The sequence below is a fragment of the Sceloporus occidentalis genome, unplaced genomic scaffold, assembly GCF_023333645.1.
Source record: "Sceloporus occidentalis isolate IW3139 unplaced genomic scaffold, rSceOcc1.0.p SCAF_9, whole genome shotgun sequence".
Lineage (NCBI taxonomy): Eukaryota > Metazoa > Chordata > Lepidosauria > Squamata > Phrynosomatidae > Sceloporus > Sceloporus occidentalis.
Genome location: NW_028316989.1, coordinates 29,512,952 through 29,530,919, shown reverse-complemented (window position 1 = coordinate 29,530,919; position 17,968 = coordinate 29,512,952). Strand labels below are relative to the sequence as shown.

Sequence of the window (17,968 nt, the reverse complement as noted above, 5' to 3'; positions counted from 1 at the left end):
CGACAGAGCGCTGCGTCCAGACCACCAGCACTGAGGCCCTAGTTGACTGCTAATGTGACATTTGGGGGGAATTCCCACCCTGAAACAGCAATGGTAGGAATGTGGACGATATTTCACGGATTCCCACGTTCCTTCCATCACCACTCAAAGATCCTGAGATTTCAATGCAAGGTTATTGCTTTAAGGGCTGGAGACCATGAATGACACCAACAAATGGTTCCTCCACAGTGTTTGTGTGTGTCTGAAGTGCCTCTTCATGACAGGAGTTCTCAACCCAAAACAGAGCCAAGTTTCTTATCTTGATGGGCAGCTTTGGAAATTTCCCCACAGACCAATGAAGGAATAACAATGAAGCAAAGGCAACTGAAGCAAAAGCAAATAGGATTTAAGTCAAGATTTTTGCCCATGTGTACCAATGTGAGGTAAATGGATTAGAAAATGGGTAATGGCTAAAGCATGGGCCACATGCGGTTCAAGGGTCCTGTTTGGTAACCTCTAAAGTCTGCAAAATAGCTCAAAACTCTGCAAAGTGCCACAGTTACATCCATAGAATCCAAACGTAAATAAGGATAGCCAAAAAAAATATCCGATAGAAGTCAAAAGAATCTGCTATGATAAAACTGGAATAACATGACATCACTTCCTGTCACATATGACACACCAATGCATCCCCTGGGAGGCATGCAGAGCTGGATAATGGGACCTGCACCCCTCCTCAGTTGTCCATCCCTGGTTGAAACTAGCATAAGATCCAATGAATGTATCTTAGACCAAGGCTGCATTGCACTGCAGAAATAATGCAATAATTTGACACCACTTTAACTGCATGGCTCCATGCAACATAATTCTGAGATTTGTAGTTTTGTGAGATATTTAGCCTCCTCTGTCGGAGAGCTTTGGTGCCGCAAGAAACCACCATTCCCAGAATTGAGCCATGGCTATTAAAGTGGTGTCAAACTGGATTATTTCTACAGAACTTGGCCACTGTTTTGTAGATGGTCATTCAAAATGATGTCAAGACATCTGAAGATGCTAGCCACAGATGCAGGTGAAACGTTAGGAATAAACTCTTCTAGAACATGGCCACATAGTCCAAAAAAACCACAAAAAATAATGTCGAGACAGAGAGGGCTACGAATTAATTTCTGGGACAGAATTGTTTCATTGGGATTTCTGAAGCTAAAAAGGAAGAGTCGAACTGGCGTAAATGATACATAAGCAAACATACAGAGAGAGGTCCTATCAAAATAAGACAAAGCTGTGCTATAGATGCCCTGGGACCAAGAACTGGGAATTAAATTGATTCCCACCCGTTCCATTGCAGATTCTCTCTTGCTCCCACTTCATTTCCCAGTAAGGAAATATCCAACTATTTGCACATATCTAAATGGAACGTTCGTCCAACTATCCAAGCCTCCGAGTCTGATTATATTTCCGGTGCTTACCTTGCGGAGCAAAACCAGATGTGCAAGGTGCACACATAGGAATCCTAGAATTTCCTTCCCCAAAACTTGAACCTTCTGATCCTTAAGAACTTACATGCTTGCTTTGCTCCTTAAAGGAAAGCACATGTGTTTAGAGGGGGCTGGTGTCCCAGCAGGAAAGCAGGGCTGGTTAAACTCAGAACTATTCTGGTAAACCAGCCATGAAGGATGTATGGGGTCAGTGATGGTCCTGGTTCAGTTTAAAACAGAAAGCATCCATACATATGTGCCTCTATATATATATATATATATATATATATATATATATATCTCAGCCAATCCACTTTTAGGTGCTGTGGTTGGAAGGCATCTTGTTGCTGAGACAGAAGCTATCTCCTCCATTGACTGATTTATGCGCAAGGCACTCCCTGTTGCCAGATAGAATTACTGTTGAGGAATGTCAACATTTAGCAAAAATTGAAAGGCAGGCAACTTAAGGCCCGATCTAGTCCAAGAAGTAGAAGGTGGAAAGATATGTGACCCAGAAGTGTAAGGCTGCATTTACACTGCAGAAATAATGCAGTTTGACACTGCTTTAACTGCCATGGCTCCATGGTAAGGAATTCTGGGGTCTGTGGTTTTGTAGTCATTAGTTCATCTAGAATCTTTGCTGTTCTTGTTATTTGCTAGCAATTCATTTTTTTAAAACTTATGGGGACCTTCTCTGTCAGAGAGCTCTGGAACCACAACAAACTACAAATCCCAGGATCCCATAGGATGGAGCCACGGCTGTTAAAGCAGTGTCAAACTCGGTTGATTTTGCAGTGTGGCAGCAACCTCAGGATTAGCCTCTTCAAATGAAATAGTGGCTTTATTGTCCAGAAAGTGATGGAGGAGACCTCTCTGACTTTAGTGACCGCAAGACTTCTGTTTGAACCTTCAGCAGAGCATGAATAGAAAATAATATAAGGGGGAAATAGTGTAACACACGTTCCTAGTGTGGACCTCCAGACTTGGTGGCTTGAACATGCCTTAGAGCAAGCATCCAGACTCAGCCTTGTTTGCCAGCAAAATGGCCCATTTCAGGATGGTTGCCAATGGAGAACCCAAGGAGTCGGAAAAAATCTTCCCTAATATCAGGCCTATTTGAATGAAACCTGGAAGAGCCTTCTTCTTGCAATGCATTTCCAGTGGGCCCTTGGTATCTGCTGGGGTTCGGTGCCAAGACCTCCAGTGGATACCAAAATCTGTGGATGCTCCAGTTCCATTAAATACAAGGGCATAAATACAAGGGTAAAATAAAATGGCAAAAATCAAGGTTTGCTTTTTGGAATTTATATCTTTTTGGAATATTTTCAAGCCGTGGGTGATTGAATCTGTGGATCAAGAATCCATGGATACAGAGAGCCGACTGTATTTCCTACTTCCGACATGTCCAAAGAAAGGACTAAAGCTGCATCCACACTGCAGAAATAATCCAGTTTGACACCACTTTAACTTCCACGGCTCAGTGCTATGGAATTCTGGGAACTGTAGCTTGTTGCGGCATTAAGCTATCTTTGACAGAGGTGGCTAAATGCCACAAAAAACTACAGTTCCCAGACTTCTATAGCACTGAGCCATGGCAGTTAGTGGTGTCAAGCTGGATTATTTCTAAATCGAAGGCTTTCACGGCTGGCATCCATAGATTTCTGTGGGTTTTTCGGGCTATGTGGCCATGTTAATAATAATACGATTATATTATAAGATAATAAAATTCCAACTATGTGGCCATGTTCTAGAAGAATTTATTCCTGACGGTTCGCCTGCAAACCTCTGAAGATGCCAGCCACAGTTGCAGGTGAAACGTCAAGAATAAATTCTTCCGCAACGCAGCCACATAGTCCAGAAAACCCACAGAAAGCTATAGATTATTTATGCTGTGCGGATGTAGTCTGTTCTTCATTCCCAAGCTTAGAAGGAAGGTCTGGTTTTGCTCTCTCTTCCTGATTTCTTTAATACCTCTGTGGTGGAGAGGAGGTGTGTGACTGTTTCTTTCCATGTCTTATCTGGGATCTTAATCATGCTTTCTTTTTTCATCAGGATAAATGACGGACTCAGAACTGCAAGTGGAACGCATGCCAGCTACGGTCAAACAATGCCATTATTTAAATAGCGCCATGGATCAAGGGCCCACGACAGGCAGGTGGGCGTGAAAGGGAGCCAGTGCAAGACCATACACGTTTTTTGCAAATATAAGCTGTTAAGTTGCTAGTGACCCTGCTTAACCTGCGCCTTCGTAAAAGAAAATACATGGGCACCTTAGTGGGACAGCCACATTCTTTCAAAACAATGGAACTGTCAATCCAAGGCGCAGGAGGCCGCTCCGAGGAAATGCTACATTTCTCAGTCATTAGCAGGCCTGGATGGCATTCTTGGGCTCCTCCAAGAGAGATTAAAGTCGCTGTGACTCTCTCTCTCTCTTGCAGTGCCTTCAGGACATAAATGCCTTTCACTCGCTCACAATAGCTGGATTCTTAAGGATGGAGGGGGGAAAATATACATTCATCTCGAGGGATTAATGACCTGATCGGGGTGTTATTGAAGAGCTGAGCCCTGGAGATCAAACCGAAATGGAATTTCAGCAGCAGATTATGTTGCAACTTGATCTCCGCTTTTAAGAGATATCGAACTCTGGAGGACCTATGGGCCAGCATCACGGCTAGCACCTGAAGAAGTTACTCTCAGCCCTATGTATCCACAGAATCCACATCTGTGGATTCAGCTATCCATGGCTTGGATGGATGGATATATATATATATATATATATATATATATATATATATATATAATTCCAAAAGCCAAACCCATACATTTCATAAGGTTTTCTTAGGCAAGGAATACTCAGAGGTGGTTTTGCCAGTTCCTTCCTTGGAAATAGAGCCTACAGCAGTGATTCCCAAACTTTGGTCCTCCAGGTGTTTTGGACTTCAGCTCCCATAAACTCCAGCCAACTTGGCCAATGGTTAGGAATTCTGGGAGCTGGAGTCCAAAACACTGACAGACCAAAGTTTGGGTATCAGTGGCCTACAGCATGCAATAGTCATGAGTGGTCTCCCATCCAAGTACTAACCAAGGCTGACCTTGCTTAGATTCCAAGATCAGGCTGGATCTGGTGCCTTCAGGATGTGTGGGTGTGCCTTCAAGATGCAAGGCGACTTATGGTGACCCCATAAATTTTGGAGGTTTTTCTTAGGCAAGGAATCCTCAGAAGTGGTTTTGCCGGTTCCTTCCTCTGAAACATAGCCTACAGCACCTGGGATGCATTGGCAGTCTCTCCTCCAAGTATTAACCAGAATTAACCCTATTTAGTATTAACCAGGGCCAACCCTGCGTACCTTTCAAGATCAGAGTCGATCTGGTGCCTTTAGTGTATTTAGATCCTAAATTCTTCAGTGTGTGCATGCGTGCCTTCAAGTCACCTAACTGACTTATTAGCACATAGGGTTTTCTTAGGCAAGGAATACTCAGAGATGGTTTTGCCAATGCCTTCCTCTGAAATGGAGCCTGCAGCACCATTTGCTGGCAGTCTCCCATCCAAAGACTAATTGGAGCAAACCCTTCTTAGCTTCTGAAAACGGACAGGATATGGTACTTAGGCAGAATAACCAAGACCACAGATTAGAGTTGCTTACCTTTCTGTGTTCGATCGAAGGTTGTGGGAGGACAAGCTGAAATCCAAGTACAACTATGGAACTCAGGATCCTATGGGACACAAATAATTTTGACTGAGTTTCAAATCTCAAGATAAGCCACAAACAACTTCTTAGGCTGGGCTCTATGAGAGCAATGTGAAGGCTGATGGCTTCCACATCAATGGGATGGTAAATCCATGCCAGATATTATTCCAAACCTCAAAAGAGCTCTCCAAGAGGCTAAAACATGTTCCCCAATGAGGTCCACCCCATTGGGTAGATCATTTAAAGTTCCTACTAAAACCCACTGACACCAAAGTCATGAGCCACCATTGTCTATCTATAACATGAGCCTGTGATGAAATTTATTTTTCAATAGCATAGCTTTTAAATGTATTTCCGGGTGCTTAATTCAAAAAACGCAATTAAAATTTCATACCCACACAGTTCTTTCACAGATGTGATATATTTTTTTTATCAATCCAATTGTTACTCGGTTTTGCTCAAGTTCAGACCCTGATGATCTCTTTTCTTTTGGGTCCCATCTCCAAGACATATCATTAGGTGTCTGCAAATGTTCCAAAATCTGGGGTGAAAAAATCTGAAACCCCAAAGACTTCTGGCCCCTAATCATTTTGGGTAAGAGATACTTAACCTGTTGGGTCAAAGCAACTAATAGGGTAGAGACTTCAGCAATGTAAAACCAGGGAAGGGCAATGAAATGAGCAATGAACGTTGGTGCAAAACCCCAGAAATATTGCAAGCCTCTCCCTGCTTTCACCTGTAAAAAGTCTTGAGCATGCGGAAGAGGTCTATAAATGCAAGACGCTAAGATGTGCTAACAGTTCTCCATAATTTCTATATACTCTCCAATGTATTTGCTCTAATTCTCTCTCACACACACATACACACGCATACTCCCTTTCCATCCATTTGGCAGAAAGTTCAACCGTTGTGGGAGGAAAAAACAGTTTTGCTGCTTGCGGTTCAAAGAGGAGGGGAAAGGAACGGCACTTCCTAATCTGGGTCCGACAGTTGTGCACTTCCATGAATACATTCTGCAAACAATCCCAAACACAAGTACCGCCATCCTGGAAAGTGCAAAGACCCTAATCTTCAAAGCCAAAGACTTTGGACAGCTTAAAAAGTTCTCACTGCAGAGGCAAAAGTCCTTTAGATTTGGCCGATTATTCCGCGCTGAGTTTAACGCAATCCGTTTCCCAAAGAGACTATCGTAATCAGGTCTTATCTTTGCATGTGCGCGTGTGTTGTTTGTGCAAAGTCAGCCATCCAATGAGACAATGAAACTCGGTTCTGGATTGTCCTGTCTTTACATCTGGATGCGGAGTGTTGGACTAGGAAGTTTATCACCCGGGGAAAATCCCATGCAAAAACTAAATTTAAACTGAAAACAACATGCATTTGCAGGTTGTTTTTCAGACAATGTTTGTGTGAAAAAAACATAACACGAAAATAACCCAAACGCAATGTCATCAAAACCAGCTCCTTTTTACTTTTGCTAAATTCAGAAAATACAAAAGGAGCTTTCAATTTGGATTATTTTTGCATTATTTTTCTTTCACGCTGACGCATCTGACGAACGACACCCAGATTTTTAAAATCCTGTTTCTGCAAAGGATTTTACCAATTCACCCTCCTAGTACTCTGGAGATCAGGGTTCGAATCCCTCCTCCATCATGAAAACCTTCAGGATGACTTTGGGCATGTTGCACTCTCTCAGCCTCAGGGGAAGGCAATGGTAAAACCCATCTTAACAAACCTGGCCAAGAAAACCCAATGATAGGTTCACCTTAGGTTCACCATAAGTTGGAAATGACTTGAAGACACACAACAACAACAACATGTCTGGCTGGGTGAAACTACAAAGCTATTACTAGCTTGTTCTTTCCAGCCCAGAGTCCAAAATCTGCAGCTCTTCCCTGATAGAAACCTCCCCCTTTTGATTCAGCGTATTTTGACATGTGTGCATACATTGTGTTCGCATCGAGTGGATTGAGTCAAAAGTGGAGAAGTTTGCATCATGAAGCATTGCAAGGGCAGAGCAACAGCAGCCAAAGCAAACTATCGATTGACATCGCGTAAAATATCGTTTGAAAACGCCTGCGTGCCATTTTGTGTGATGTCAACTGATAGTTTGCTTTGGCAAGGTTTCACCGTGTCGTGCATGCTTCACCATGCCTGGGTTTATTTTATTTCATTTCAAAAATAAGAGGTTTCTTCCCAACCTTACAAAAATAGACTCTTCCTATTCTGCAGGGATTGCTACAGACTGGCAGTCTTCAAATGAGGGAAAGCTACATAGGAGAGCCAAGTGACTCCGCAAGGCAGTTTTGGAATGGAAAATGGGGTGGGTCAGTCTCGCACTCAAGATCAGGATGTTTTGACAAGTGACACCAAGAATGGCTCTTAATCTGGGATGGATCGCTTGTACATGTTTGTTAATCCAAGATAGAAAGCAGGAGCAAAGACATTTCAGACTTTCTCTTCCAGCCAAAGTAGCCTTAGCATTTCATTCACAAGGAAAATAACCACACAAACACACACTCACACACCCTGTCACCAGCACCCTCTAAACATAAGATTGTTGGTACTTCACAAAACTACAAATCCCAGGATATTGTAGAATGGAGCCATTACAGTTACCGTAGTGTCAAACTGCATTATTGCTATGATGTAGATGCAGCCTAAGACATTCTGCCCAAACTATAAATCCCAGGATTGTGTAGGATGGAGCCATGGATGTTACAATGGTGTCACACTACATTATTGCTATGATGTAGATGCATCATAAGACCTGTTCCTCCAAACTATAAATCCCAGGATTCTGTAGGATGGAGCCATGGCAGTTAAAGTGGTGTCAAAGTTCATTATTGCTACTAACTTTATTTTCTTTTCTTTTATGTACGGTGCTGTGTTAAACCTACAGCGCTTTATAAATAAAGTTTAATAATAATAATAATAATAATAATAATAATAATAATAATAATGTGTAGATGCATCCTAAATCTAGACTACTGGCATACTTCAGTTACCAAAATCGACGTATTCCTGAGCTTTAACAGAACATCTGGTACAAAAGGCAGGGCTAGAGTATGAATGCCTTTTTCCCAGATTGGGAAACGTCCTTTTTGGACTTCAATTCCCCAGATCCCCTCAACCACCACGTTCATTGGCCATGATCTCTGTGGATGCTGAGAGCTGCTATCCAAAAACAAAATTTGCCTCTGTCCATCTTTCCTCTTCCCGTCAATGTCCCAAACTGCTAACTTAGGTGGTCTGTACCCTAAATCCATTACCTACAACAGAGTCCTAAAAAATAACAGGAGCTCTGATTACATTGCATGATACCATCCCTGAATATAGATATACATGAGAAAATATACATGTAAGTTGCTTGGTATATTAATACTCACCGTAAAGAGCCTTTAAAATTGTCTAGCATGGTTCTTGACCCTTAAAGCAAAGTGCCGCAGAGCAAACGGATGCCTTCCAGTGTGTGAGAATTTCAGAGTGGATTATAGAGAAATCCTGCAGGAAAACAAATATAACATTTTAAAAAGGGGGATAATTACTTCTCAACATTTCTTATTAAACACTTTTCCAGAATGCATATAAAATTGAAGATGAGATAAAAACACAAAGGTTATGTCTCTGATTCTAAAAGCCAAGGCCAATGTTCTTTATCAGCTACTTAAGCTGCATCTGCACTGCAGATTTAATGCTGTTTGGCACCGCTTTAACTGCCACCGCTAAAAGCCAAAAGCACAATACGTTTGGTAAGTCTGACGTAGAAAGAAAAATTCCCTATCAAACAACAACCCAGCAGGTGAACGATGAAAAATCCTGCCCTGTTCCCAGAATCTACCTCTTCCGCCAGCTTCACTTTCTGGCTTTCTCCTTTGCTTGCAACATCCAAGCCAAGTATTCAGATTGTAAGACCCTTGCGAGGGAAACATTACAGCATGGCTCCTCGCAGATAAGACCTTATCATTTCCTGTCAACCCATCAGATAAGGGTAAGATGGCTGGAGAAAGCTGGAGCTTATCTTTGAAACCACCGTGCCGCACAGCCCAGGATTGCTGGCAACAGGAGCGCCAACTGTTTATTGTAGAAAGCTTGACATCATCTGCTGGATAACATGGGATTTACTTTATCTGCCCAAGACAAAGGTGGGTTGTAATTGACTAGAAACAGTTAAGCACTGTTTGGAGCCCTCTTTGACTCGAGCGGGGGACCACCGTCATTCAAAGGAATCCCAATTCTGGGCCAAGTAAACGCTCATTCTGCTATTAGGAATGCGTTGGTTGCAGTTGTTGTGTGCTTTCAAGTCGTTTCTGACTTACGGTGACCCTAAGGCAAACCTATCACAGGGTTTTCCTGGAAAGGCTTGTTCGGAGAGGTGTGCCATTGCATGAGGCTGAGAGAGTGTGACTTGCCCAAAGTCACCCAGTGGGTTTCATGGCTGGGCAGGGATTTGAACCCTGGTCACAGTCCAATGCTCAAAACCACTATGCCAGAGGTACCAAATAAAATCCTGAAGCAGGTAGATTTGCAGGTGTCTTCCTTCAAATGTATGTTATATTATCTGTATGAGTTCTTCTTCAGTTTAATGGTCACAGTTACAACTGCATTTAATTCTGCTGAAAACTTAGTTATATTTTAATGTTTGTGTGATGTGAATTCTTAGCTTAGCGGATGCCAGAGACCACCGTCGTTCAAAGAAATCCAAATTCTGGGCCAAGAAAATGCTCATTCTGCAATTAGGAATACATTTGTTGTTGTTGCTGTTGTTGTTGTCTGCCTTCAAACCATTTCTGACTTATGGCAACCCGAAAGCAAACCTATCACAGGGTTTCCTCGGCAAGATTTGTTCAGAGGCGGCTTGCCCTTGCCTTCCTACTTATTCTGAATATTCGCCTACAAATAGAGTGCCTTCACTTTAAAAAGGGATACAACTTATTTTCTGCTCTCTGAAAATGTATTTGCTTGGTCTTATTGGCCTTAGAAGGATCAGGGTTATAAATCAATTAAAAATAGTCCTCTGCTTGGAAGAAAATAACAATAATAAAAGTTTTAGAAAAACCATTTCCTGAAATTTCCGAGCTACTTCGAGAATTGTCAGTAGCAGCTGGCAAGGCAGACACGCTAGGCAGCAAGATAAATACAAAAGGAAATTTAGTTTGGCTTGCCATATATTTAAGTCAACAAGGCAAAACAGATTACACAGCGCAAGCCTATCCTGCACTTGAGCGAGCTTGGGATCTCGATCTTCAACTAGCACATATTTACTCCAGGTTACAAAGCCTGTGCTGAGATTTCATCTTACATGGTGCATCCATAGATTAAAAGGACGTTTGGAGGATAACGGTTTAAAAATAGGCTCCCATGATAGATCCATAAAGCAATGCCCACCCGCCCATCCCCAAGTAACCTGTTTCCATTAACATTGCACATTTCCTATAAGCAATAGTTATCTGGTCCCTTTAGGCCTGGCAAGAGTTGTTTTCCTGGACCTGTTGGTCTCAAAGACACCACACTTGCTTATCCAATAAATTTCCAAGACTTCTAAAGTTTAAGACGAATCCTTGCAAGATCTGAGGTCCGATAGCTGCAAATCTTTAAAGCACAACACATTTTCCTCCCTATTTTCCAATGACAGTTTCAGAAATTGGCTAAAATGTTGGTATCTGCGTGAAGAAAGATAGCTGGGGAAAGTATCACATCCTTGGGAAAATAAATCTTTGCATATTTTTCCAGTATGAGCATAGTTTGGGCCTTTGCCACAAAACTTTGTGAAAAATGGCAAAAGAAAAAGGGGGGAACGCCCCGCCGACTTGCTGTCAAAATATATTTTACACACACAAAGTTGCCAATTAAGGGCTATCTTTCTGGCAGGTTTTGGGTGTCCTGCCTGTTGAAAGACAAATATGAGAAGGTCAGCTGATTCCAAGGGTTTACAAAGGTCTTCAGTGAACAGTTCCCAAAATATTTAGCAGCTTCTTAGCTAGTCCCATCAACTCAGGACAAGATGCGTTGGGATTATCTATGATCCTTGCAGCAGCTGTGTAATGTAAGTTAGGTTAGACAAATGCAATTGGTCCATAGTCTGGCTTGAAGTCACCAGAAGTCCTTCTCTTATGGTGCTACAGCACTTAAAGTGGTGTCAAACAGCATTATTTCTACAATGTAGATGCACCCTAACAGTCAGCATATTTTTTTGCCAAGTAATGTTTTTGCATGAAAAATGTCCTTTCTTTCTTTCTTTCTGATGGATGCCTGCTTGGCTTTGAAAGTCACCATCAGAGTTTGAAAAAGTTGCCCTCTCTTTGAACTACCTTTCACAGTCCAGAAAGTGCTCCAATTTCGCTTAGATAAAGTGCAGTGTTTCGGGATCAAACACATTTTTTTTCACCAAAGAAGACCCAAAGTGTGAAAAATTGTTGGAAACGGCACAAAAGCACTCACATTTTCACCCAGCAGGGAAAAACCCTTTGAAATGATTCAGTCTAGCATGGGAAAAGAAAATGAGCAAACATTGACAACCCTAGGTGGGAAAAATAGTGGTTACCTGGTAAAGGGTAACCTGGAAGGATACCATGATTCATGATCACACAGATGATTATGAATCATGGTATCATAGGAAGCATAGAGACCTCCAGGGATATCTAGTCCAACATGCAGAAAGTATGTCCTAGAGAGGCACATGTCTCACCCCTGGGCTGCATTCCTCTGTGGGGACTGCAAGCATAAGAATGGTGACTGCAGCTTGCAACATTTGCTCACATTTTTACATAGAATTATTATTGTTAACTGCCTTCAAAGTTGACCCCGATTCATGGCAACCTTGTGGATAAGACATCTCCAAGACACCCTATCTTCCACTGCTCTGCTTAGGTCCTGTAAATCCATATTTGTGACCTGCCTGATTTAGTCTATCCATCTGGTCTGTGGTCTTCCTGTCGTTCTGGTGCCTTCTACCTTTCCTAGCATTGTTTTTTCTAAGGAGTCTTATCTTCTCATGATGTGGCCAAAGCACAACAGCCTCAGTTGGATCATCTTGGCTTCCAAGGAGAGTTCATTTTTGATCTGTTCTCAGACCCATTTGTTTGTCTTCTTGGCCTTTTCACAGTATCCTCAGCACTCTCCTCCAGCAAAACAGCTCCACTGAGGGGCCATTCAGACTACCTTTTACCCTGGATCAGAACCCGGATTAAACAAGGGGAGTTCATATTCGCCCCAAATCTCTCACAAGTGAATCCGAGGCTTTCACATTAGTTGAGGAGCAAATGCCCCTTAGCGCGGGTCATTTGGAAGCGGAGTAAAAGCTGTATCTTTTGGGGGGAAATGGGTCCGGTGAATATGAACTTGTCCCCAATCATGATCGGGGCAAGTTCAAGGCAGGGATTTAGGGCAGAGAGAGGGCAGAGGGCGGAACATGCCTCCTCTTCATTGGGGTGATGGAGGAAGAGGAGGAAGAGCAGGATGAAGAAGCCGGAGAAAAGAAGGGTGCCATGGAGTGCAACATCGGGTGACAGAAGAGAAAGAAGGAGCCAGAGAAAGGCTCAATTCAGGGCAGGTCAGAGGGAGGGCAAGGAATGGAGAAAGCCTCCGCTCTCTCAGGCAGCTTTTTCTCTCTTTTCATTTTTCATTTTTTTATTTTTGACAGACTATGCACATGCTTTTTGCTACAGGTAGATACATATATAGATAGAATGTGTGTCTGCTTGTGCTACTTTCCCTTTCATTTCCTTGCTCCCATCTGGGCACTTTGCAAAAGGCTTTTTTTCTAAATTATTTTTTTATGCGAATGCTACAATGCAAATGTTACAAACGTTTCCCTTTCAATTTGGCAAATTGATACAGAATGCTTTTGCTACTGTATGTGTCTGTAAGGAATTCTGGGGTGGCTGAGAATGCAGAGATGCCATTTGGGGTGAGGAATTTATTATTATTATTATTATTATTATTATTATTATTGTATGTGTATGAGGCATTCTGGGGTGGCAAGGAGGAAGGATGCAGAAATGGCATTAGATTGCATTTTGGGGTTGAAAAGTGGAGGCAGGGGAAGATCCATAATCTGTAGTGACCCAAATACACACACAACACACACACACCTGGAGGTTTTTAAATTTGACAAATGATGCGCACACTGCCACCAGTTTTTTTTTTAAAGGAGGGGGAAGCACGTTTCCAATTGCCCAATGGCTGCAGGAAATGTCACCTTGATGAAAGCGGAACTGAATTTGATTGCCAGCAAAGGCACCTTCATTTAAACCAGTACCTGCAAATGTGAACTCTCCAGAAGAGCTGCAAGGGCATTCAGGGTTTAATTGCCCTGATTGAGGTAAATTTTTAGTGGGCACTTGCTTCCGGAGGGATTCAAGGGGGGACCTGATTCTGCCCAGTTCCATCCAGCGCAAATAGGTGAGTCTGAATGGGGCCTGAGTTGATTTTCTTTTTATCTGCGTTCCGCACTGTCCAGCTCTCACATCCGTCCATGGTGATGGAGAATACAATGACTTGGACAATTTAGTGCTAGTTGTATATCTTTACTCTTTGGGATCTTATCTAGTTCTTTCATAGCTGCCTTTCCCATTCTTAGTCTCCTTCTTATCGCTTGGCTGCAGTCTCCACTCTGATCAATGTTTGATCCAAAGTACAGGAAATAGTTCGTTATTTCAATTTGTTCATTGTCCAGGTTGAATGCATGCAGGTCCTCCAGGGTCATTAGTTTTGTTTTCTTTATGTTCAGCAACAAGCCTGCCTTTACACTTTCTTCTTTGACTTTCCTTACCAATCATTTCAAGTCCATGATGTTTTCTGCTAGTATAATGGTGTCATCCACATATCTTAATAGTTGATGTTCCTTCCTCCTATCTTCACTCCTCCTTCTTCTAAGTCTAAACCTGCTCTTCGAATGGTGTTTTCTGCTGAATGATATAGACTGCAATATCCAAAAAAAACTCATTCCAACTTGGCCAGCTGTGGTTAGTAACTACTTATACTTGGGTAGGGAAAACTCATCCGTGGAAATTTTGCTCTCACTCATTTTAATGGTGGTTCAAACCAAATGGCTTTTTTTTATCTTTAGCTGCATGCTGCTCTGGGGACTTCAGCAGCAAAAAAGACGCATCTTTTTTTATAAACAAAAGTGCATTCTTGCTGAGGAACAGAAACATCAGAATGTGCTGGGAATGAAAAGCCAAAAGGAAGGGGAACATCACGTATCGTTTGAAAACCCAGCCGCACCAACTGAGACCCGACGCACAAAGGTTTTACAGAAACCCAGCATCATTCTTCTTCTCCTCTCAAGGCTGGTTCGAATTCTCCAGACACTCAGCATGTCAACAGAATCCAAAAAAGGTGGATTTTTTCTGAACGTACATTGAGGAAGGAAAGAACAAAACTAATCCATCTTGTTGTGCTTTCGGGGAAGAAAGTACTGTGTTGTTTTTTTCTATTGAATGAAGGCAGAAAGCCAGTCTCTGTAATTATATGACGGTTAAAGCCTTCCAACAGCAGCTGGTCAAGGAGACTAGGTATCCTCTCCGGATTTTAGTATTGGAGACTAGGTATCCTCTCCGGATTTTAGTATTGGAGACTAGGTATCCTCTCCGGATTTTAGTATTGGAGACTAGGTATCCTCTCCGGATTTTAGTATTGGAGACTAGGTATCCTCTCCAGATTTTAGTATTGGAGACTAGGTATCCTCTCCGGATTTTAGTATTGGAGACTAGGTATCCTCTCCGGATTTTAGTATGAACTTTAAAGGGATTTATCTAAAATGTTTTATTTTTTATTGTCTCATCATGGGGCTTTTGTGATTAAAAACATACAAAAGTGGTTTATTGGTACCTGTTGCTGCGCAATATTAAAAATTGCTTGCTTTGGTGCCACCTAGGGTCACCATAAGTCAGAAACGACTTGAAGGCACACAACAACAACAACAACAACAACAACAACAACAACAACAACAAGGTGACCCTATCCTAGGGTTTTCTTGGCAAGATTTGTTCAGAAGAGGTTTGCCATTGCCTTACACGGAGGCTGAGGGTGTGTGATTCGCACAAGGTTATCTAGTGGGTTTCCATGGCTGAGCAAGGAATTGAACTCTAGTTTCCAGAGTCATAGTCCAATCAATGCTCAAACCACTATGCCTACACAGGTCAATCTGACCTCTAGTTTGCTGTGAAGTTTCCCATCTAAGATGCTACAGGTGGACAGAGTCAGACATCCTGACATAAAAACCCATAACCAGAGCTCAGAAAAGTCCAGCAACTGGCTGTGCTGGCTACAGGAAACCTGTATGTTGCAGTCCAAAAATGATACTTTCTTAAGCTCTGCTGGGGTGAGGATTCTGGGAGTTGTTGTCCAAAGACAAACTTTTCTGAATGCTGCTGGCTGTAGGATTCTAGAGTCCAGAAAGACCACACTTTGTTGAATTGTACTATCCACTCGGATTTTGGGAGCTGTGGTTCAATAACCTCTGCTGGCTAAGAGGTCCTAGGAGTCTACACCACTAAAAAATGGAACCCTCTTAAGGCTTGCTGGCCAGGGAGCCATTGTTCAAAAGGGGGGATTTTCTAAGCTCTGCGGGATCAGGAATTTGGGGAGTTATCAAAAAAGAAATTTTCCTATTTGCACTGGTTAGGGATCCTGGAAGCTGTGATCCAAAAGGAACTCTTCCAAGCTCTGTTGGCTATGTGGATTCTGGAAGATGGAGTCCAAAAAAAGGAACTCCCCTGAGCTGTGCCCATAATGGCCTCTGAATGGAAGCCATCTAGAGCATCCTTGGCATGTGATACTGTATTTATTTAGTCCATCCAAATTTGTGTCTTTCCAAACTCCATCAGCCTGGTCTATTCAGGAACCGGGGTTTGCCAACAGCAATATGATGATATCCCATAGCAAATTGCCATTCTCAAAGGATTTGTGGTTCAGCCCCAGCATTCATACTCAAGATGGGACCGAGGCCCAGCTTGCTTGGCCTGCCTTTAAAAGTTTATGATCCATCTTATTAGCAAGACCTTAGGAAACAATAAATACTTCCACACAGTTAATTGCGAGCATGTGTACACAGAGATTAAAGCCCAGCACATGTCGGGATGAAATACTGCCGGTCCAAAATCCAGTGAAAAAAAGATGTTGTTGGGGTCAGAGGCTACATCCGTACAGTACAGTAGGAAAATAAAAGGGGCAGCGGGAAACATCATTATTCTCCAGCCTCTCCCAGTTAATGAAGACTACCATCTGCAATGCAACAAGGAGTAACCGGGGTTTTTTAATTACTGGCGTTGTCACAGAAAGCAAAGAGTTTGCATCATTTGGACTCTCAGAAGGTCGCGAATATATTACAGTGGGATAGCAAGCCCTGTTTTTAATGGCAACCTTGGTCAGAAAACTGGCAGGGGAAGTTGAATGGGGTGAAAGGCTTCTGCGTTACACCCTTTTGGATAGATTCCAGTTTGGCTCATGGCTAGAAGCATTATCAGGTGATGTCAGAGGGAAGCATCTGACTCCCAAGGTGGTCTTTCACTAGTTCCTTAGAAGGTCTCCACGGCAAGACTATCCCAGGAACCAGGGGCATCACTGGAGTGTGCGGTCCACACCAGATGACACCCTAATGGGGGTGAAACCATTGCTTCCCAAATATCCCAAGATGTTTGGGAAGCAGTGGTGTCACACAACCTTTTAGAGTGTCACTTGGTGTGGTCCACAACCCCTTAGTGCCTCCCAAGGTGGTCTTTCACTAGAGGGTTTCCAGAACAAGACTATCCCAGGATCCAGGGGCATCACTAGGGGAGTGCAGGAAGTGTGGCCCACACCAGGTGACACCTTAAAGTGGGGTGATACCACTGCTTCTCAAATATCTATCTTGTGCAGAAACATGCTGTGACATTAGCCCAAGGCAGATTTTATTTATTTATCATTTATTTCCAGGATTTATATCCTGCCTTTCTCCACAATGGGATTCAAGCAGTGGTGTCACACACTGCTTAGGGTGTCACCTGGCGTGGTCCGCACCTCTCGCATCCCCCATGGTGGTCTTTTAGTGGTTCCTTAGAAGGTATCCAGTCAAGACTATCCCAGGAACCAGGGTCATCATTAAGGGGGTGCAGGAGGTGTGGACCCCACTAAGTGACACCCTAATGTGGGGTGACACCACTGCTTCCCAGATATCTACCTTGGACTGAAACAGTCTGTGACATTAGCCTAAGGCAGATGTTTGGGAAACAGTGGTGTCATCCTCCCCATAAAGGTGTCATCTGGTGTGCTCTGAACCTCCCGCACCCCCCTAGTTACTAAGTTACCTAGTTACCAAGGTGGTCTTTTACTAGTTCCTTAAAGGATCTCTCGTACAAGACTATTCCAGGGCCCAGGGGCATCACTTGGGGGTGCGGGAGGTGCAGACCACACCAGGTGACACCTTAAAGTGAAGTGACACCATTGCTACCCAAACATCTGCCTTTTGTCAGAATCAGACTATGGCTTTTGCCTTCATCCTTTTAAAACCACGGAGCTCAGTGGAAAAGATGGTGTAAGTGGGGCAAGGCTCAGTGGGATGAGAAAGTAGAGTTTTTAATTTTTTACCAAAATTTCAAATTTTAAATTAAACAAAAATTAAAACATTAAAAAGAAGGTCCAGGAGCCAACCCTGACTTATATACCAACCAATGATCAAATGCCTACAATTTTGGTAGGTCACCAACTTCCCATATGCAGCCTAATGGGAATCAAAATAGGCAAAGAATCTGAGAAAACGCATCAAATTGCATTTTGCAATAAAGAATATTTTTAGGGTCCCAGCATCTCTTAGCCAGTGTTTAGGAAACTATATCTGGAGCA

The 17,968-nt window shown here is 42.7% G+C and overlaps 1 protein-coding gene across 1 annotated transcript in view; it reads right to left on the bottom strand.

Moving 5' to 3' along the window:
• THSD4 (thrombospondin type 1 domain containing 4) overlaps nucleotides 1-8,561 on the bottom strand; it is a 276,631-nt gene extending 268,070 nt beyond the window's left edge. The window contains exons 1-2 of the mRNA XM_089538427.1: nucleotides 8,533-8,561; nucleotides 5,099-5,168 (exon numbers count right to left, since the gene is read on the bottom strand). Coding sequence (XP_089394553.1) covers nucleotides 5,099-5,168; nucleotides 8,533-8,561 — 99 coding nt within the window. The remainder of the gene's footprint in view (nucleotides 1-5,098; nucleotides 5,169-8,532) is intronic.
• Between the last annotated feature and the right edge of the window lie 9,407 nt (nucleotides 8,562-17,968).